This window comes from Thalassophryne amazonica, chromosome 6 (genome assembly GCF_902500255.1).
Source record: "Thalassophryne amazonica chromosome 6, fThaAma1.1, whole genome shotgun sequence".
NCBI lineage: Eukaryota > Metazoa > Chordata > Actinopteri > Batrachoidiformes > Batrachoididae > Thalassophryne > Thalassophryne amazonica.
This window is the reverse complement of record NC_047108.1, coordinates 33,513,232-33,536,252: the sequence shown is the minus strand read 5'-3', so window position 1 is coordinate 33,536,252 and position 23,021 is coordinate 33,513,232. Positions and strand designations below refer to the sequence as shown.

Below are 23,021 nucleotides of genomic sequence, written 5' to 3'. Positions count from 1 at the left end.
AATTTGCAAAAATAAAAAAAAAAAAGTAGTTTTTTCATGTTGTCATTATGTGGTGTTGTGAGTAGGATTTTGAGTGAAAAAACTGAATTTACTCCATTTTGGAATCAGGCTGTAACATAACAAAATGTGTAAAAAGTGAAGCACTCTGAATACTTTCTGGATACACTGTTGTTTTGTTCGGTTCTCTTCAGGGCTGATATGAGCTGTCATACACATGAAACCAAATGATTCCTGTCAGCAGATTAAAACAGTAATCTTTGTCTGTCACCGTGAGAGTCGACCACAGGGATTTCCTTTTCACTGCTGCTGTTGACAGCATGCTGAACCTCCACTGGTCTGGCTGCTTTGTGAAGATACACTGGCTGAGTGTTCACAACTTCTCCGACTGGTGTACAATAAAGCCTGGAGGACAGAAGAAGTGGATCAAATCCTTTATTTTAGTGAAAACATGCTGCTCGTGTAACTGTTGTCATAAGATTCAAATGTTAAAATACAGTATCAAGTCCTTGACAATCTTTAGCACATGGATTCAAGCACATAGCACAAATGCATTTGAGGCTTATCCATTTCCACTTTATTATTTACACAGTGCTCAGTCTGAGTGCAAATTAAAGCTCGGGGTACAAAGGGGATCTTTTTAGTATATCATAAATTTTATATCTACATATACATAAACAGACATACCCACATGCAGTTTTGGTCTGACGTTTCATTGGTATGAATGTAATGGTAATTTTGGACAGTTCATGATGTCCTTGAATTGTTGTTTTGTCAGGGTGGAATAATTGTACAGCATACATCATTAATGACTTTAAAAACAGGAACTATATGTACACGTTTGAATTGATTTTGGATCTTGTCTAATCCACACAGTCTCGTATATATGCACATGCATTCACTTAAATCTTTCAATAAGTGGTGCTGAAGGTTCTACAATGTCTTTTAATGTAGCAAGGTCAAGATCTGTTTTTTCCTTGTTAGTGATCATGATTGACTACAACTTTTATTTTCTCTTTGTCAGCATCCGTATAATAAAAGGCAAGTGGCCCCTGTGTGTTTGTGTATCTGCACCATCAATTGTAATTCACAAAGAGCTGACTTTCGTCCTTTGACACGTATTTTTTTCAAGTCGTGAAAACAGCAAGGTGATCAGACCTATATTTTTTGAGAAATCAGTTTTTTTGAAAACAGCAAGCCTGTTTATGTCACACTTCCACAATAAGAGTCTGTATTTCAAAATAAATCCTGTGAGGTTGCTGCAGACCTAACAGAATTCATCAGTCTGTCCATCCTCTAATGTAATAACATAATAATAATAAATTTAATTTATAATGCATTTACATTTACAATTTGTAACTGTGTGTGCTGTCTCTTCCAATTTAAAATTACTTTCAGCCACAATTCAAGGTCTACCACATTTCCCCGGCTCCATGACACAAATGTATGTATGTATGTATTATACTATAGTTCCTTTACTATTGTGATCAATAACATTGAATGTCAATTCTGAGGCTGTTCTGTAAATATTCATTCATACACTTAAGAATATTCATGTTCTGAGTTTATAAAAAACTTGTTCTGTAAAATAGTTCCTTTAGTGTTGTGATCAAAACACTGAATCTCAATTTTGAGGCTGTTCTGTAAATAGTTTTCAAGTAAACAATAAGTATAGCAACTTCTGATCATTCCATATCAATTTCAGACTGAAAATATATACTGATTTAAGCCCCAGCCATTTCGAGTTAAACCACGCCCACTTCTGGTTTAGTCCCCGCCCACTACGAGTACAGATACAGATACAGATAATTTAGATGGCTGAACAGATACAGATACAGATAGTGGTGTACTCGCTTATCCCTAGCTGACATATTATTTCCCTGTTTGCCATCACTGGATATTTGCATGAATCACCAAGTTCACACAGACCATTAAAAATAAAGTTTTTAGAACAACCTCTCTCTCCCTCTCACTCAGTCACACACACATGCACACAGACATCTTAATCAAAATACCAAGAACGTTAGGTAGTAAAAATAAAGAAATAATTGAAAAAAAAAATCACAGTTTGATCATAAAATTAATAATAATAATAATATAATAATAAAGAAAGTTGTATTGATTATGACAACTCTTGTTCATGCAAACTTAGTTCAGAATTTCCTAAGACATTGAATCTAAATTCTGAGGCTGTTCTGTTACTCATTCATACCCTGAAGAATATTCATGTTCTGAGTTGAGAAAAAACTTGTTCTATAATTAGTTCCTTTAATATTGTGATCAAAAACATTGAATATCAATTCTGAGGCTGTTCTCTAAATATTCATTCATACACTTAAGAATATTCATGTTCTGAGTTCAAAAAAACTTGTTCTGCAAATAGTTATCTTACTTTTCTAATCAAAAACATTGATTGAATATCAATTTTGGGGCTGTTCTTTAAAGAGTTTTCAAATAAACAATAAATATTGCAATATCAATTTCAGACTGAAAATAATGCACAGATGTAAGCCCCAGCCATTTATGGATAAACCACGCCCACGTCCGGTTTAGGCCACGCCCACTCAGAGTACAGAGACATAATTTAGATGGTTGAACAGATACAGATACTGGTGTACTCGCTCATTTTACAGAACAAGTTTTTTTTTTATAATTCTCAGAATTAACATTCAGTGTAGTAGGAAATTATATGAACTGCTAAGTATGCATGAACAAGAGTTGCCATACTCAACACAACTTTCTTTTTTAAAATTTTATGATCAAACTGTGATTTTTTTCAATTATTTATTTATTTTTACTACCTAATGCTCTTGGCATTTTTTTCCACACAAAGTTAAACAATATTGATTAAGGTGTGTGTGTGTCTATGTCTGTGCGTGCATGTGTGTCTGTATGCATGACTGTGTGTGTGACTGAGTGACTGCGTGTGAGAGAGAGGTTGTTCTACTGACCAATTTATTTTTATGAACTGCAGTGCGAAAGTGTCAGATACTGCATGCAGCCATATTCAATAAAAATATTAATATTATTAATATATATTATAAGTGGTCTGTGAAACATTATTTTTTAATGATCTGTGTGAACTTGGTGATTCATGCAAGCATCCAGTGATGGTAAACAGGGAAATAATGTGTCAGCCTTGTTCACTGTATTCTTCTCAAAAGCACCGCATTCAGTAGGAGCAAAGTTTTCCAACTGACTTTATATCACCAACTAAACAAAGAGCAATGAAATGGTTAATAAATAAATAATAAAAACCTAGCTGTAAGCTGTTTTCAGCTGTGTCATTTCAAAAGCACTGCTTATAATACGAAACAAGTTCACTAAGTAACTTAAAAGAGGCGAGCTGAAGAAAACTTAAGGAATACTGAGAGAGAAACATGAGGCAACACCGAGTGAGATCCTGTCTGTGTGAGGTGAGAGAAGCTGCTGTGAGACGTGTCTGTGTAGGGAGGGGCGGGGCGCTGTGTGTGACTGGCCAATCACAGAGCATGAAGACAGTCAGTTAGCCAATGAGAATTTTCCTTCAGCACGAGCACAGACATTGAAGGGTTTTATTCGGCTCATGCTCGTGCTCGTCAAAAATGCTTTATCCGTACCGATACTCGTCTGAAACGAGTATCTGGCTCAACCCTGCTATGTAGCATGGCAGTGCCATTTGACCCTCCAATGGTATGTTGGAATATTGCTATTCATAGATTAGCAATAAAGCATCACAGAGACTTCAACTCTACCAATTCTCAGCTGTAAAATTCGTCTCACCCCCTGATGATATCTGACTTACAATCAAAGATGCTGGAGAATGTTACATGGGTATGTGTGTCTGTTTTGTCCCTGCAAGAGGTTGCACTCTGGCTGTAGCATCTGTTATAGTGAGAACCTCACTGAAATACACCAATAAAACCTAAAACTCTGAAACAATGGTTCTTTCAGCCTGAAAACACTTTTTACATTTTTAGTTAGTCTTACAAAGAAAATCTTTGTGGGGAAAAATATGTAGAGGTGATTTTTTTCCTCCCCAGGAAAGCATAACAATTTTTTTTAAGGCAGCAATGACCTTTTTTTTTTTACATCAGATTTTTGATTAATGCATTTTATTCATCCATAGAGGAATTATTTGACAAGAGCAGTAGATGGGTAAGTCATATTTTACAAATATACTTTTCTGGAATGTTCCAGATCTGCCATGTAATTCACCATGGGCAGTGCTGCAATACTGCACAGTATATATTTATTTAAAATTTAATATACATTTTCAAATTTTACACTATCTTTTTGACATGAAGACTTTGGTATACCATGTTCTAACACCAAAACAGTTTATTCACATAAATAAAAATGTATATTCACTAAAAATTCTAAGAATTTATAAAAACACATTTCATATTTTCAGCTTTAGAGCCAAATTATATCTTTTACTATTACCTCAGACACTACACTGAAAATACTAAATACTTGTCCTTATTGTCGAAATGTCTTGTCCTGTCATCACCGAGGGAAGGTAAGAAACGAAATTTCGATTCCTTGTATGTCTAGTACATGTGAAGAACTGACAATAAAGCTGACTTTGACTTTTACCTGATTTATATTTGAACCCTGACATCAGTGTGAATGTGAGACATTATTGTAAAGTGCTTTGAGCATCTGATGCAGATGGAAAAGTGCTATATAAATACAGTCCATTTACCATTTTTAGAAAGTGTTCTAGACAAATATATGGCTTGTTTTCAGAAAGCTGTTCTGAACATTTTCATATGCAACATATGGGCATTATATGATATGCAAGTTAAAACATTACAATTATTGATGAAGTAAGATCATGAAACTTTTTTTTTTGAATAATGAAACAAAATTATAGTGGCGCAAAAGAAACTCCTTTTTACGACAAAAGGCAAAATGCATGAAAAGTGTTGTACTTTTACATTTGTGTTAATATCCATGGAGTTTTCCTGATTTTAGGAAGAATTCCAGAGACAGAGGACAGTTGCATTTTGATAGTAAGAGTCACCATTAACATATAAGAGTGAGATTTCCCCAAACTCTACGTACCTCCTGAAGTGTGTTGTGAGGCGATAACAGGACTAAGGTTGGGTGAATACAGCAAATCTCCTCCAAATGCTTCTCCAGATGCTGAAAAATAGAAATTTTCATGTATGTGCATGTTGCATAAGATGCTGTGTATGAGCAAAGTCTGTCAGGATTTGGATTTTTGCTTGGTGTTTAGCTGTTATTGCTTTGTTTAGTTATTTTGTTTGATTGGTTTTTTTTTTATATGTTAGTTCTCTTGCTGGTTTCTTATCTGCTTGGGTTTTTTTCTGTCCCTAGCTCTCTTGTCTATCTCTTGGTGCTTGGTGATGGGTGTTTCCCTCTGTCTGGCCACACCCTTGTTCTGTTGCTTTCCACACACACACCTGTTTCTAATTTGCAGCTCATCACCTGGGTGTATTTAAGGTTCATTGTTTGCACTAGTCCCTTGCCAGATTGATGGGCTCTGTGCCTTTGGTTCCAGCACTGTTCCTTGTGTTTCTTCATCTTGCTAGCCTCCTTGTGCATATGACCACCTTCCTGTTAACTTGACCACGCCAAAGCCTGATGTAGTTGTACTTTTGCGCTTGTTGAACTGCCTTTTTGTGTACCGGACCCATCTCACTGTTTCAGGAAATCATTTTTACATACAGAGCTACTTGTCTGAGTCCTACATTTGTGTCCAGCCATTTCTGACCACCAAGCCTGATAAAGTCAGTGTTTAGGAAGTGGCACCATTAATCATGCCTGATGTGCACCTAGCAGTTGGATGCTCATCACAGATAAAAAGGTTTGGCATAAGCCAGCAATCATCTCGATGCATCTGCCCCCATCCTGCAACTTATCTGTTAAACATTTAGTCAAAGGACCAGTAGGACCAGACAACATTCGGGGGCGGGTCTCCAGATCATGTGCTAATGAGCTGGTTGATGTTCTCACCTCCATATCTGACCTCTCCCTTTGGCAGAGCGCTATTCCCACCTGCTTCAAGATTATAACCATTGTTCCCCTCCCCAAGACAAGCCCACCCACTTGTCCGAATGATTACAGGGCAGTAGCACTCACTCCAATCATTACAAGATGTTTTGAGAGAGTGGTGCTGGCTCACTTTCACAGCAGCATACCAGACACAGTGGACCCCCTGAAATATGCACACAGGCCCAACAGGTTCAGCTCAGACGCCATTACTGCTGCACTCAACTATTCCCTCTCTCATGTGGAAAACAAAGACTGCTACATCAGGATACTATTTGCTGACTACAGCTTAGCCTTCAATACAGCCCCCCAACACATCTGGCGTGCTGGGGGGACACACGTGCATAAAATGCTTATATGTATGTACAGATCTGATCACAAGGAGGCCAGACAGCAGGTCTGATTGTACACAGCACAGGGAGGGCCTGTCAGCTGATCACAGCACACTGACAGCTGGATGACAGCTCAGTGCACACATTACAAACACAGAAACAACTGCCAGGACAGTTATATAAATAATTACAACAATACCTACATAAGCAATTACATAACAAATAATGAAAATGAATGACCACATAACACAGAGTGACACGTAGGTTTGGGAGCTGAACGGACAGGGGGGCATGTCCGCCAAGATCTCAGCTCCTGGATGTCCCAGCTTGAGAACACATTCTGTGCTTGGAAGGACATGAACTTTTAACATTCCTCCTTGAGGCGACTGCTGTCCTCATGTGGAAATATATAAAACGTCTTTCGCCTTTGCGACGGGCTGCAGTGGCCACACACAATGCACCTCCTTCATGTCCTTGTTGATTTCAGGCATTTTTCCGCTCTGATTACAGACCAGCGATGGTAGCACAGTGGTAAAGTTTCCATCTGGTAATCAGAGCTTACAAGTTTGAATCCTGTGAGTGGCATTTTTTTTTTAATTTAACTGCGGGGTTCTGTATTTCATCCCTTTTTATGTATTATTTATATCAACCCAATGACATTCACTAATTATATAGCTGTTTTTTATTTTATTTTCCTCCACATCAGCGGCGCAATGTGTTGCACCTCGTCCCAGCTGCTCGCACTGTGTTCCTGCTCGCATGACACCATCACATGCACAAGACCGTCGCACCGAGATCATGCACACCTGCCCGTCGGCTTGATGTTTTTGTGGTTTGCTCATACGAGCTGTTCCGCCGTGAGTCGCCCAGATTTGTACTTAATCGTACTATGTGTGAAGTGGCCCTCAAGGTTGACTGGCCCACTCCTGACCAATCGGCCAGGTCCCACTGGAATGCCCCTGTTGCCAGGAACCCCAGCGTGGTTGGCACCTGTGTGGGCACAGACAACCCCTGGCACCTCACCGTTGCACTCTGGGCCAGCTGCAGTTCTGTGCCCAACTCCAGTAACACTGGCCTTGGTAATCCAAATTGTCTTATGAGCCAATTATTGCCATTTGCAAGTAAATCCTCACGTTCCCTGAATACTCACTCATGTCGGATTGCACAGTTTGCAAGGTCCTCCAACAACGCTAATGCAGTCATTATTAATATAATTTTCCTCATTTTTTTGCACATGCTTTTATATCCACCGATATAACTGCAAACACGTGGGTGTGTTAATTGTTCATAAGTGTGTCTATGATGTGCACATCACTCTGGTGACTTCTTATTTTCACATTATTAACAGTTTCCCAGCATCACCTCTGCGTGTTGCCAGAGGAACAATAGTTGTACAAACGTACGCATGCCAGCCATGAACTTGGAGTGGCCACCGCACCTTGACCACTCCACGGTCATCTGAATGTTAGCATGAAGATGGACGTATGCCACATTTTTATGTATACACAACCTTAGTACATTAGGCCCCAGTACTCCACTGCCCTCTCTGCAGACCATCTACCAATGCAGAATCCACAGGAGAGCTACCTCCATGCTCAAAGACCCGACCAACCCACAACACAGACTGTTCACACTTCTACTCTAAGGCCGGAGGTACAGAAGTGTGAAATACAGAACATCAAGACTAAAAACTCTTTCTTCCCCTCTGCCATCAGACTCCTGAACAGTTGACAGGAGTCACAACCATGGACTACCTCATCTCTGTACGTTTTGTACACACTTCCATTTTGCACAATGGTGTTACACATTCCAGTGCGCACTGCACATCCCATTGTAGGCATCAGACACTTTGTATATATCAGATATTTGGCTTGCCTCTACTGGTGGTTGGCTCTCACTGCGGTATTGTATCACTTCCTGTTCCGGAGCACAGCGGTGCTTTGCTGTATCTGTTAGCTGTTTAATCTGCGCAGTTAGATTGATCTAGTTACCTAGATAACGATTTGTTTCACAGTGTAATCTTCACGTGCCTTAATTAAAGCACTCCCTCTGCTGAATCACCTCTAAATTATTTACACATTATTCACTTTGTGTGTTTTTAGGAATCCGCTAGCTTAGTGCAGCTACTAGCTCTTAGCCGGTTTAGCATGGCAGCTTCTCCTGTCTCTCCCGCACTTTTCTGCTCTGGGTGTGAAATGTTTAGTTATTCTTCGGCCTCCTTTAGCAGTAATGGTACTTGTAATAAGTGTAGCTTATTCGTAGCTTTGGAGGCCAGGCTGGGCGAATTGGAGATCGGCTCCGCATCGTGGAAAATTCTCTACAGCTAGCCAGGCCCCTGTAGTCGGTGCGGACCAAGGTAGCTTAGCCGCCGTTAGTTCCCTCTGGCAGATCCCGAGCAGCCGGGAAAGCAGGCCGACTGGTGACTGTGAGGAGGAAGCGTAGCCCTAAACAGAAAGCCCTGTGTACACCGCCAACCCCGTTCACATTTCTAACCGTTTTTCCCCACTCGCCGACACACCCGCCGAGGATCAAACTCTGGTTACTGGCGACTCGGTTTTGAGAAATGTGAAGTTAGCGACACCAAGCAACCATAGTCAATTGTCTTCCGGGGGCCAGAGCAGGCGACATTGAAGGAAATTTGAAACTGCTGGCTAAGGCTAAGCGTAAATTTGGTAAGATTGTAATTCACGTCGGCAGTAATGACACCCGGTTACGTCAATCGGAGGTCACTAAAATTAACATTGAATCGGTGTGTAACTTGCAAAAACATGTCGGACTCTGTAGTTTTCTCTGGGCCCCTCCCCAATCGGACCGGGAGTGACATGTTTAGCCGCATGTTCTCCTTTAATTGCTGGCTGTCTGAGTGGTGTCCAAAAAATGAGGTGGGCTTCATAGATAATTGGCAAAGCTTCTGGGAAAACCTGGTCTTGTTAGGAGAGATGGCATCCATCCCACTTTGGATGGAGCAGCTCTCATTCTAGAAATCTGGCCAATTTTCTAAATCCTCCAAACCGTGACTATCCAGGGTTAGGGTTAGGGTTGGGCCAGGAAGCAGAGTTGTAGTCTTACACACCTCTCTGCAGCTTCTCTCCCCCTGCCATCCCCTCATTACCCCATCCCTGTAGAGACAGTGCCTGCTCCCAGACCACCAATAACCAGCAAAAATCTATTTAAGCATAAAAATTCAAAAAGAAAAATAATATAGCACCTTCAACTGCACCACAGACTAAAACAGTTAAATGTGGTCTATTAAACATTAGGTCTCTCTCTTCTAAGTCCCTGTTAGTAAATGATATAATAATTGATCAACATATTCATGAATCATATTTGTCTAATAGATTACAATTTGTTCATGTAATGGGGAATCTTCTTCACAGACTAAAGTTAATTATGGAGTCCACAAGGTTCTGTGCTAGGACCAATTTTATTCACTTTATACATGCTTCCCTTAGGCAGTATTATTAGACGGTATTGCTTAAATTTCATTGTTACGCAGATGATACCCAGCTTATCTATCCATGAAGCCAGAGGACATACACCAATTAGCTAAACTGCAGGATTGTCTTACAGACATAAAGACATGGATGACCTCTAATTTCCTGCTTTTAAACTCAGATAAAACTGAAGTTATTGTACTTGGCCCCACAAATCTTAGAAACATGGTGTCTAACCAGATCCTTACTCTGGATGGCATTACCCTGACCTCTAGTAATACTGTGAGAAATCTTGGAGTCATTTTTGATCAGATATGTCATTCAAAGCGCATATTAAACAAATATGTAGGACTGCTTTTTTGCATTTACGCAATATCTCTAAAATCAGAAAGGTCTTGTCTCAGAGTGATGCTGAAAAACTAATTCATGCATTTATTTCCTCTAGGCTGGACTATTGTAATTCATTATTATCAGGTTGTCCTAAAAGTTCCTAAAAAGCCTTCAGTTAATTCAAAATGCTGCAGCTAGAGTACTGACGGGGACTAGAAGGAGAGAGCATATCTCACCCATATTGGCCTCTCTTCATTGGCTTCCTGTTAATTCTAGAATAGAATTTAAAATTCTTCTTCTTACTTATAAGGTTTTGAATAATCAGGTCCCATCTTATCTTAGGGACCTCGTAGTACCATATCACCCCAATAGAGCGCTTCGCTCTCAGACTGCAGGCTTACTTGTAGTTCCTAGGTTTGTAAGAGTAGAATGGGAGGCAGAGCCTTCAGCTTTCAGGCTCCTCTCCTGTGGAACCAGCTCCCAATTCAGATCAGGAGACAGACACCCTCTCTACTTTTAAGATTAGGCTTAAAACTTTCCTTTTTGCTAAAGCTTATAGTTAGGGCTGGATCAGGTGACCCTGAACCATCCCTTAGTTATGCTGCTATAGACGTAGACTGCTGGGGGGTTCCCATGATGCACTGTTTCTTTCTCTTTTTGCTCTGTATGCACCACTCTGCATTTAATCATTAGTGATCGATCTCTGCTCCCCTCCACAGCATGTCTTTTTCCTGGTTCTCTCCCTCAGCCCCAACCAGTCCCAGCAGAAGACTGCCCCTCCCTGAGCCTGGTTCTGCTGGAGGTTTCTTCCTGTTAAAAGGGAGTTTTTCCTTCCCACTGTAGCCAAGTGCTTGCTCACAGGGGGTCGTTTTGACCGTTGGGGTTTTACATAATTATTGTATGGCCTTGCCTTACAATATAAAGCGCCTTGGGGCAACTGTTTGTTGTGATTTTGCGCTATATAAAAAAATTGATTGATATTGATTTATTCTGCCTTACAGAAACCTGGTTACAGCAGGATGAATATGTTAGTTTAAATGAGTCAACACCCCCGAGTCACTAACTGCCAGAACACTCGTAGCACGGGCCGAGGCGGAGGATTAGCAGCAATCTTCCATTCCAGCTTATTAATTAATCAAAAACCCAGACAGAGCTTTAATTCATTTGAAAGCTTGACTCTTAGTCTTGTCCATCCAAATTGGAAGTCCCAAAAACCAGTTTTATTTGTTGTTATCTATCGTCCTCCTGGTCGTTACTGTGAGTTTCTCTGTGAATTTTCAGACCTTTTGTCTGACTTAGTGCTTAGCTCAGATAAGATAATTATAGTGGGCGATTTTAACATCCACACAGATGCTGAGAATGACAGCCTCAACACTGCATTTAATCTATTATTAGACTCAATTGGCTTTGCTCAAAATGTAAATGAGTCCACCCAGCACTTTAATCATATCTTAGATCTTGTTCTGACTTATGGTATGGAAATTGAAGACTTAACAGTATTCCCTGAAAACTCCCTTCTGTCTGATCATTTCTTAATAACATTTACATTTACTCTGATGGACTACCCAGCAGTGGGGAATAAGTTTCATTACACTAGAAGTCTTTCAGAAAGCGCTGTAACTAGGTTTAAGGATATGATTCCTTCTTTATGTTCTCTAATGCCATATACCGACACAGTGCAGAGTAGCTACCTAAACTCTGTAAGTGAGACAGAGTATCTCGTCAATAGTTTTACATCCTCATTGAAGACAACTTTGGATGCTGTAGCTGCTCTGAAAAAGAGAGCTTTAAATCAGAAGTGCCTGACTCCGTGGTACACAACAATTAGCTTCCGCTAAATTTAGTTCCGATAACTTTCAGTCTGCTAACATTTTTTTTTTTTTTGCTGGCATAGAGATAAAACAGAACGGTCAGAAACATCTGTAAACCCTAAAATCCTACATGTTAATTCCTGTTGTGTGCTTTGCAATAAACAGACTGCTGTGAGAAGCTCTTTCCTCCCCCAGTAAAAGTGGGTGGACCAGCTGCTACTGCGAAGAAGAAAAAAATGTCATTGTCATGGTTTGAGTTTTGGTCTGTTTTGTTCTTTTGTTCTGTTAGTTAGTTTTGCATTTCATTGGTTTTGGTTTGTTTATTCTCTTGCTGTGTTTTTCTGCTTGGGACTGTCTGGACTGCTTACTCGAGTACCAACCTCTGCTATCCACCTCATTAAAACCTTCACTAAACCAGAACTGTTTGAATGAGTTATGCATTTGTGTCCTGCCATTCCTGGCCATTCAGCCAGATAGCCATTTGCTTTCAACATGCCAATGCTGACAGAGTGGCCAGGAGTCATGTAGCGCAAAGCACCCTTCACTCATGGTTTCATTTAAAACCAAAAATAAGCAAAAAAGCAAAAATAATGGCAATGCTGTCATTTTTACGAAGTGAAAATATCAGCTATATGAGGTCTATTAGAAAAGAAACCGACCTTTTTATTTTTTTCAAAAACTATATGGATTTGAATCACGTGCGATTACATCAGACAAGTTTGAACCCTCGTGCGCATGCGTGAGTTTTTTCACGCCTGTCGGTTGCATCATTCGCCTGTGGGCAGGCTTTGAGTGAGCACTGAGAGCAATGAGAGATTCAGCTCGAAACAAGCTGACGATGACGGCTCGGGGCGCCGTCCGGCGCCGTGGGCTGTCCTTAAAGCGATAGTAACACTCCTTAATCTCTCATCAGCCATTAAAATTTTCACCGAAAACCATCTGAATTTTTCGAATGGTGTCCACTTGGATGTGCCTTACAGTTTCTGAAAAGATTTTGATCAAGCAAAGCGCCAGTCTCTCAGAAGTTCTCAGACAAAGGAATTTCGACGGGAGGGGTGGACCAGTGCTCACTCAAAACCTGCCCACAGGTGAATCATGCAACCGACAGGCATGAAAAAACTCACGCATGCGCACGAGGGTTCAAGCTTGTCTGATGTAATCACACATGATTCAAATCCATATAGTTTTTGAAAAAAATAAGGTCGGATACTTTTCTAACAGACCTCGTATGTTTTAGTTTTAAAGTAATGAACGACTTCTGAAGGTTTGATGTTAAACAGACACGTGCTGAAAGGCATTATGGGAAAATTCAAATGACCTGCTCTCATCACTCCCCCCCCCGGCCAAAATGCAGAGAACACTGCCATCTACTGGATGGGAGTGTAAATAGACAAACATATTCAGAATGACTCAATATAAGTGGATCACAGATCACAGGCATCATATAAACCAACACACAAGTTATAGTAATTTTACAGGGAGGGTCAAAATTGCTACGTTTTTTTGTTTATTTCAGTTTCATGAGAGTATATCATTTTAAAGTACCACAATTCACCCCACTGAGATATCCCTTAATCCCTTGTGCACCAGAGAGTTACTGTAGTCAAATAACACTGAGAAACTACATGACGACAATTGCAAATGAACATTACATGACCAAAATGCAACTTTTATGTCTTTCATAATATTTTTAAGAGACTGCATGAGACCCTGAAAACTTGCTAAAATATTCGAAATATTCTGTGTCTACGTTTAACTTGCGTGGAACTTCATAAACACAAACCGAATTCCAAACATTTTATATATACTACTCTGGAACAAACAGTGCTGTAAAGGACAATAAGCATGATGTTAAAGAGCAAACTTCAGCTTCCACCAGATAAAATGACATGAACATGAAGCATTCATGGCTCACAGTGATTCCCTGCCCACTGTAAATAATGGTGAAACAACTTGAGCTTCTCAGAGGTTTACATAAAACAAACACAATAACAATGTCTATAAACCAAGATCATATATTCACGAGAGTTTTAGGCACAATATACAAAGCGCTGGGATGATGTTACAACCCCTGGCAAAAATTATGGAATCACCGGCCTCAGAGGATGTTCATTCAGTTGTTTAATTTTGTAGAAAAAAAGCAGATCACAGACATGACACAAAACTAAAGTCATTTCAAATGGCAACTTTCTGGCTTTAAGAAACACTATAAGAAATCAAGAAAAAAAGATTGTGGCAGTCAGTAACGGTTACTTTTTTAGACCAAGCAGAGGAAAAAAAATATGGAATCACTCAATTCTGAGGAAACAATCATGGAATCACCCTGTAAATTTTCATCCCCCAAATTAACACCTGCATCAAATCAGATCTGCTCATTGACATTGACCCTATGCCATGACATTGATCTTATGTGTCTTTTTGCAAGGAATGTTTTTGCAGTTTTTGCTCTATGGCAAGATGCATTATCATCTTGAAAAATGATTTCATCATCCCCAAACATCCTTTCAATTGTCCAAAATATCAACATAAACTTGTGCATTTATTGATGATGTAATGACAGCCATCTCCCCAGTGCCTTTACCTGACATGCAGCCCCATATCATCAATGACTGTGGAAATTTACATGTTCTCTTCAGGCAGTCATCTTTATAAATCTCATTGGAACGGCACCAAACAAAAGTTCCAGCATCATCACCTTGCCCAATGCAGATTCGAGATTCATCACTGAATATGACTTTCATCCAGTCATCTACAGTCCACGATTGCTTTTCCTTAGCCCATTGTAACCTTGTTTTTTTCTGTTTAGGTGTTAATGATGGCTTTCGTTTAGTTTTTCTGTATGTAAATCCCATTTCCTTTAGGCGGTTTCTTACAGTTCGGTCACAGACGTTGACTCCAGTTTCCTCCCATTCGTTCCTCATTTGTTTTGCTGTACATTTTTCGATTTTTGAGACATATTGCTTTAAGTTTTCTGTCTTGACGCTTTGATGTCTTCCTTGGTCTACCAGTATGTTTGCCTTTAACAACCTTCCCATGTTGTTTGTATTTGGTCCAGAGTTTAGACACAGCTGACTGTGAACAACCAACATCTTTTGCAACATTGCATGATGATTTACTCTCTTTTAAGAGTTTGATAATCCTCTCCTTTGTTTCAATTGACATCTCTCGTGTTGGAGCCATGATTCATGTCAGTCCACTTGGTGCAACAGCTCTCCAAGGTGTGATCACTCCTTTTTAGATGCAGACTAATGAGCAGATCTGATATGATGCAGGTGTTAGTTTTGGGGATGAAAATTTACAGGGTGATTCCATAATTTTTTCCTCAGAATTGAGTGATTCCATATTTTTTTCCTCTGCTTGGTCTAAAAAAGTAACTGTTACTGACTGCCACAATCTTTTTTTCTTGATTTCTTATAGTGTTTCTTAAAGCCAGAAAGTTGCCATTTGAAATGACTTTAGTTTTGTGTCATGTCTGTGATCTGCTTTTTTTTCTACAAAATTAAACAACTGAATGAACATCCTCCGAGGCCGGTGATTCCATAATTTTTGCCAGAGGTTGTAATGCTGTTGTTCGTGTGCAGTGCAACGGTTAAATTGCAGCCTGATCAGACAGTCTCAATGTGAACTCTGAAATTTTGTGACATTTTGTGGGAGTTGAAACCTCACACACAAATTACAGTTGGTCTATTTACAAATACACATTATAAAGAGTAGACGCCGCATTGGTTGCTGAAGCGCAAGAAATGCTGTCGCCATCTTGGACTGGTCATCGTAGTGATTCTATCACAAGGCACAGTGAAGGTTTGAATTTATATTGGTGTTTATTTTTTTATGTTTCAATAATAAAGTTGATTTGTTCTTTGTTATTTTCTCTGTTTTGTAAAGTGTCATTTAGCACTGTGTAAAGCGCTATATAAATATAATGCATTATTATTAGCAGTATTATAATAAGGTGCTGAGAGCTGCAGAGAGCTCTGTATACAGTCCAAACCTTCACAAGCAACTTTTTTACATGTGTAAATATGGTTTGGGGTGGGGATGTCATGTTCTTGTGTTAATTTGACAATTTACATTGTCTCTCTTTGTACAGCCTTGGTACTCTTTCTTTCTCTCTCTGACCTGATATGACGTACATCCCCAATTCCAATGAAGTTGGGACGTTATATGAAATGTAAATAAAAACAGAATCCAATGATTTCTTCAACCTATATTCACTTTGTGAACAACTGCGTGAAAAAATAGTCCAACAGTTTAAGAACAATGTTTCTCAACATTCAATTGCAAGGAATTTAGAGATTCCATCATCTACAGTCCACAATATAATCAGAAGATTCATAGAATCTGTAGAACTTTCTACACGTAAGCGGCAAGGCCAAAAACCAACATTGAATGCCCGTGACCTTCAATGCCTCAGGCCTCAGATATCATTGTGTAAAGGATCTTACCATGTGGGCGCAGTAACACTTCAGACCATTGTCAGTTAACACAGTTCGTCGTTACATCTACAAGTGCAAGTTAAAACTCTACCATGCAAAGCGAAAGCCATACATCAACACCATCCAGACACGCAGCCGCCTTCTTTGAGCCTGAGCTCATTTGAAATGGACAAAAGCAAAGTGGAAAAGTGTGCTGTGGTCTGATGAGTTGATATTGTTTTTGGAAATCATGGACGTCGTGTCCGCTACACAAAAGAGGAAAAAGACCATCCAAATTGTTACCAGCACCAAATTCAAAAGCTGGTGATGGTATGGGGGTGTGTTAGTGCCCATGGCATGGACAACTTACACATTTGTGATGGCACCAGCAATGCTGAAAGGTACATCCAGGTTTTGGAGCAACACATGCTGCCATCCAATATACTGGTACGCTCTCTCTCTCTCCACACACACACACACACATACACGAGACATATATTGTATCTTCAAATTACTAAAATAGTTGACTTTACTGCTACTATCTGCTTCTCTATCATATATTAGTGTGTGTGTATATGTATAATATGCGTGTTTACAGGTGGCCCTGCGACAGACTGGCGTCCTGTCCAGGGTGTACCCCGCCTCACACTCTATGACTGCTGGGATAGGCTCCAGCCCCCCACGACCCTTAATTGGAGTGAGTGGTTGAAGATGAGTGTGTGTGTGTGCGTGTGTGTGTGTCTGCAAAATACCTGTCTACAGTCTAGGCTATATCAGAATATTCTATTCCTGTTAATCCCACTATGAATATTAAAATACGATGAACCTTTTGTCCTGTATCATAGCAACATGTATGACGTTTGCAGAACAAAAATGCGTGAAAATCAGTTTAGTATTCAGAGAGTTAGAATGGATTAAATGTACTGCGCCTGTCCAACAGTACTGAGTGGAGCGGGTCGGATGACCAGTCCAAGATGGCATCCTCATGGCTCGTCAGTGCCAATAAGCCGTACCGGTCGATGCAGCATCTACTCTTTATAATGTCTATGTATTTACACTCCCATTCAGTAGATGGCAGTGTCCTCTGCATATTGATTGGGGGAGGGGGTGACATGTTTCTGTTTAATGTCAAACCTTCAGAATTTGTGCATATAGCTGATATTTTTACTTTGCAAAATCGACAGATGTGACATTTATTTCAATAACATGTCTGGAATTAGTTTGTTTAAAATTTAAAATTTTAACCATAAGTCAAACCTGCCTTGCTTTGCATGACTCCTGTGACAGTCTGCAAGACTGTATCACTGTGAAAATTGATTATTTTTTTATTCTATCTGGTCACCAAGTTTCTTTTGCTGAGAGAAGGCTGATCGTAGACAGAAGCACTGGCTTGCTGTTGTCTGCGATTGTCTTTGAATTTATTCAGAAATATCAGTAGCTGTCAGCACTGGAATCAATACAAAAACTTATCGGTTTAGCTGTAGCTAAATTTTTGATTTATTAGTTTAGCTTTATAAAAGTTAACTTTTCAGTTAGTAGATTAACTTTTATCAGAGCTCACGTTTTGGTTCGCTGTGCCCACAACTGATAACCTGGCACCAATGTGGACAGCAAAGTAAAAATTTTATTGCAGAGAAACTTGTTTCTTGCTGTATATGACAGTAAACTCTTGAAGGCAAAGGGTTTGTAAAATCATGACCTGCCTTTCAAACAGCATTGCATTGTTTATTCGTCTGCATACATGTTTCTGAAATCCCCTCAGCTATCTGAGTGAGTCCATCCAGGCTTTTACCTCGGTCTTACATCGCCGCAGGAACATCAGCAGGTCTGATCGGAGGACAAACCCCAGTAAGATTTGTGACTCTTGAATGTAAAACAAGGGAGAAAATCAATTTAGCAACGTGTCTACAGCTATTCAGTGTGCTGCCATTCCTCTGCTGTAATCACATTCATTCGTGTGACTGCATCTAAAAAATCTTGGCTGGTTGCTTGACTATTTTCTCACACTTGTCAGTTCCTTATCAGGGCATTTTCACACTTGTGATTTGCTACAGGCTGCAGTATTTCACAAGGTACACAATGCATCCGGAAAGTATTCACAGCGCTTCACTTTTTCCACAATTTACAGCCTTATTCTAAAATGGATGAAATTCTTATTTTTTTTCTCAAAATTCTACACACAATGCCCCATGGTGACAATGTGAAAAAGGTTTTTGGGATTTTTGTAAAACACTAAGAAATCACATGTACATAAGTATTCACAACCTTTGCCACGAAGCTCAAAATTGAGCTCAGGTGCATCCTGTTTCTACTGATCATCCTTGTGATGGTTCTACAGCTTAATTGGAGCCTACCTGGGGTAAATTCATGGCGATGATTCATGATTTGAAAAGGCACACATCTGTCTACATATAAGACAGTGGAGAGAAGAACAGCCTTCCTATTGTCATTGTACATATACACATGTACATACAAAATTTGTTCTCTGCATTTAACCCAACCTAATTACAGTCAGACACAATCCAACCACTAGCAGCAGAGAGCAGCCACAGTCCGGCACCCGAGGACCAACTCCAGAAGTAGAGACGCTGCCATGGTCAGGGGCAGAGAAAGGAGCAGATAAGCAATAAGCATCTTTTGACTGTGGGAGGAAATTGGAATGCCCAGAGGAAACCCACACAGACACAAACCACAGAGAAAGGGTAGGAAGCGATCCCATGACCTTCTTGCTGTGAGGCATTGGTGCTAACCACTAAACCACTGTGCTGCCAAACAAACACCACAGTTCTCACAGTTGACAGTGCATGTCAGAGCACAAATAAGCATGAAGTCAAAGTAATTGTCTGTAGACCTCCATGACAGAATTGTCTTAACATACAAATCTGGGTAGTGTACAGAAACATTTCTGCTGCTTTGAAGGTCCCAATGTGCACAGTGGCCTCCATCATCCATAAATAAATGGAAGAAGTTCGGATCCACCAGGATGCTTCCAAGAGCTGGCCGTGTTACACCACATATTGTCGCCATTACGATATATGCTGATGTTCATGGCCACATTGTGGCACATATTGTCGCCAGAGACAATATGTGCCAGGTGTGTTTCATACATACAATCCACTGCACCAGCGACAATATGTGCCATGAACATTGGTACATATTGTCATGATATGCCGCAACAATCTGTGGGGCAGTGTAAATCCCTGTGTGATTGTTCCGCCGGTAGCAGCCCAAATCATCTTCATCTGTGCGTACATGACAATATAATATCCTGCACATTGAACTTCACAGCAAAAAAGCACCCATTTAAATGTCCTTAAACTAGGGTAGGTAACTCTGTTCAGAAACACTTTTGTTATATTGAGTGAAATGGTCCGTCTATCCTAACAGTAGTCAATACATTATGTATTCAGAAAAAGTAATGAAAAAAATCCAACGTCTGTAGAAAATGTAGATCAATAAAACTCCGGCCGATATAACCCCTGCGGTGCGCTCTCAAAAAAAAAACAATCAGATGCCTTCATGTCTAGTTCTTCCTGCTAGTATCACCAGGATCAACGCCCCGTCTGTCCTCCACGCGTGCACACTCATTTCGTTTCACCAAAGAAGTTTGGTACGATGGCAGAGGGAATACAGCTGAAACTACCACTTCCACCAGATTGTGCCATGTTGGTGTAATCATTTTCTTTGAAAATTGGCTGTTAAAAACGGCTGTAATCACTTCCTGAATCACAGAGGACTGCTCCAGCTTCAGCCATTCGCGTGCACCTAACAAGCTGCAGCAGTGCTTAATTTGTAAAGTGGGAGGTCCCGGAGCGCAGAGGATGGGTGGCTCCGGTGCAGAAAAAAAAAGAAGGGCGGGGGGGCTTGCGAACAACGCTGTGCGAACAACGCTGTGCGACACACCGAAAATAAACTGGGCATGTATTGTAGGCCTAATAACACTAGTCACACCAAATCCGGATAGAGAACAAATTCCTGTTTAATGATGTACAGTGGTCCCTCGTTTAGCGTGGGAGTTACGTTCTAAAAATAACCCGCAATAAACGAAATCCGCAAAGTAGCCAGCACTATTTTTTACAATTATTATAGATGTTTTAAGGCTGTAAAACCCCTCACTACACACTTTTCTCAAACAGGCATTAACATTTTCTCACTTTTTTCTCTTGTGTGAGAAGATTATAAACAAACACACGCAGAACACAATGCGTGGCTCTCCCTTCGCTCACTGCCTCCAGGGTACGGATGCGGGACCCGCAAAGAATCCAAGTCCTCTCTCGGTGGCCACGGAGCTCTGCAGCTACGGTCAACATCCGGATCAAAACAGCGAGCATAGCCTCTGGACCTGTTGCCAGATTTGGCGCAATTCCGCACAGCAGACAGGAGGGCGGTATGAGTGGCAGTGGGAGCAATCGTGGTGATTTTTTAAAATTTTTTTATATTTTGTTAGTCAAGAGAGGTGGCGGATCACCGGATCCAGTATAAATAGCTGGCGGAGCCAACGTCAGAGGTTCCGGAGCGCGCGGCCAAGGTTCCGGAGCGCGCTCCAGCTTGCTCCCCCTCAAATTAAGCCCTGAGCTGCAGAAAGCATTTTGAGCCGTTTAAAAAGGTAATTATTTGTCATGTTTACATTATTATGGCTTGGTAAAACAGTTGTGTGTTCTTTCCTTCTTGTGTGCAGCTGTTAAAGTATGTTTATAACAAAAAGTTCTTGTTATAATGTTCAGACGAGTTGCGCTCTGATGCGATCCGCTGACATCACCACTCGCCCTGTTCACTTCTTTACTCCACTTGACGAGCTGAAATGTTCAAAAATCTTTCATGCATAAATGTCGTACTACACGATGTGCAGCCCCTTTCACACTGGGCCTGTTTTGAGTTGCTTTATGTGGTGTCATGACAACGCAGAAATGTCTGCATCAGGTGCGTGCAGCAGGGGGGCAGAGAGGAGGTGAGGATGCAGAGGAGGATCTGCAGGCACTTTGGCTGCAGCCAGACTGTGCACTCTGGTTTCTCTTCTAGTTTATATTTGTTCTTGTGCAGGGCTGCGCTCTGATTTCTGTTATAGTTTATCTTTCTTCCCTTGAAGAAAGATAAACAGTTCGTTTATTTTTCTTTTATCGTTTATCGTGCGCGTGAACGAACCGTCCGTGAGTAAACGTGGAGATGTCTGGAGTTATACTTGATGTGGACATGTCCTGTCTCTGGCAATCAGCCTGTGAACAGGACTTATGTCCTTTTTTGTCCTTTATGAGATTTTGAGGGGAGAGTGAGGAACTGCCTGCAGCCAGCCAGTTTTTTTCTTTTAATTGTTCACATGTGTGCGCAAACGAATCGTCCATGAGTGGACTGGAAATGTCCGGACTTTTTACTGGATGTGGACATGTCCTGTCTCTGGCAATCAGTCTGTGAGCAGGACTTCAATAGACTTTATTTAAACACAGTTGTGAGAGAATTTAAGAACGAGTAGCTGCAGTCAGGATAGTCCCACAGTCAGATGCACGTTCAAGTTTGTGGGCACGTGGCTTTGGACAGAGCACTGACAGGGTAGGGGGAGGAACCTAGAGGAGGTGCTACTTTCAAATCTTCCTATCTCTCTTGCGAGCTCTCCAGAACTACCAACTCTAGCTTTAAGTCTCACTTTGGGGAGGACATCACCACGCGACAGTCATTTTCGGTTCAACTGCGCACTTTGACAAACCCATAGTGAGAAGGGAGGGGCGCGAGAGGACTCAGCAACTGCAGGCACCGTACGTGAAAACTTCATCTGAAATTGTCATGGTACTTATGCATAGTGTGCATCCATGCGTAGCCTACTTTTCAGACCTTCGCGTACCGGCTGCCTGCATCGAGGGTTATCGGTCGATGTGCGATGATCTCCGGTGATGGGATGCCTGCCGTTTTACTTCTTGCTCTGATGACCAGCAACGATATGTGCTTTGACTGTCAGTATATATTATCACTTGGGACAATATGTGCCGGTGACATTATATGCCGGTGCCTTTGAACAGTGCATATATTGCCATGGTGACAATATATGCCATAACAGCTGCCTGTCTAAACTGAGGGAATGGAGGAGAAGGGCCTTAGTCAGGGAGGTGACCAACAACCCGATGGCCACTCTGTAGAGCTCCAGCATTCCTCTGTGGAGACAGGAGAACCTTCCAGCAAGACAAACTGTCTCTGCAGCAATCCACCAATCAGGCCTGTATGGTAGAGTGGCCAGACGGAAGCCACTCCTTTGTAAAAGGCACATGGCAGCCCACCTGGAGTTTGCCAAAAGGTACCTGAAGGACTCTTACACCACGAGAAACAAAAACCTCTGGTGTGATGAGACAAAGATTGAACTCTTTGATGTGTATGCCAGGCGTCATGTTTGGAGGAAACCAGGCACCATCCCTACAGTGAAGCATGGTGGTGGCACCATCATGCTGTGGGGATGTTTTTTAGCAGCAGGAACTGGGAGACTAGTCAGGATTGAGGGAAAGATGAATGCAGAAATGTACAGAGACATCCTGGATGAAAACCTGCTCCAGAGTGCTATTGACCTCAGACTGGGGCAATGGTTCATCTTTGAGCACGACAATGACCCTAACCACACAGCCAAGATATCAAAGGAGCGTGAATGTCCTTGAGTGGTCCAGCCAGAGCCCAGACCTGAATCTGACTGAACATCTCTGGAAACATCTGAAAATGGCTGTGCAC

At 41.0% G+C, this 23,021-nt stretch overlaps 1 protein-coding gene and 1 long non-coding RNA gene across 2 annotated transcripts in view; both read right to left on the bottom strand.

Moving 5' to 3' along the window:
* Nucleotides 1–1,789, bottom strand: part of LOC117511596 — a 42,290-nt gene extending 40,501 nt beyond the window's left edge. Inside the window, exon 1 of the long non-coding RNA XR_004560985.1 lies at nucleotides 1,758–1,789. This is a non-coding gene — a long non-coding RNA (uncharacterized LOC117511596). The remainder of the gene's footprint in view (nucleotides 1–1,757) is intronic.
* Nucleotides 1,790–2,518: 729 nt separating this feature from the next.
* Nucleotides 2,519–23,021, bottom strand: part of clcnk (chloride channel K) — a 101,909-nt gene continuing 81,406 nt past the window's right edge. Inside the window, 3 exon segments of the mRNA XM_034171465.1 lie at nucleotides 2,519–2,560; nucleotides 5,047–5,127; nucleotides 18,112–18,182. Coding sequence (XP_034027356.1) covers nucleotides 2,519–2,560; nucleotides 5,047–5,127; nucleotides 18,112–18,182 — 194 coding nt within the window.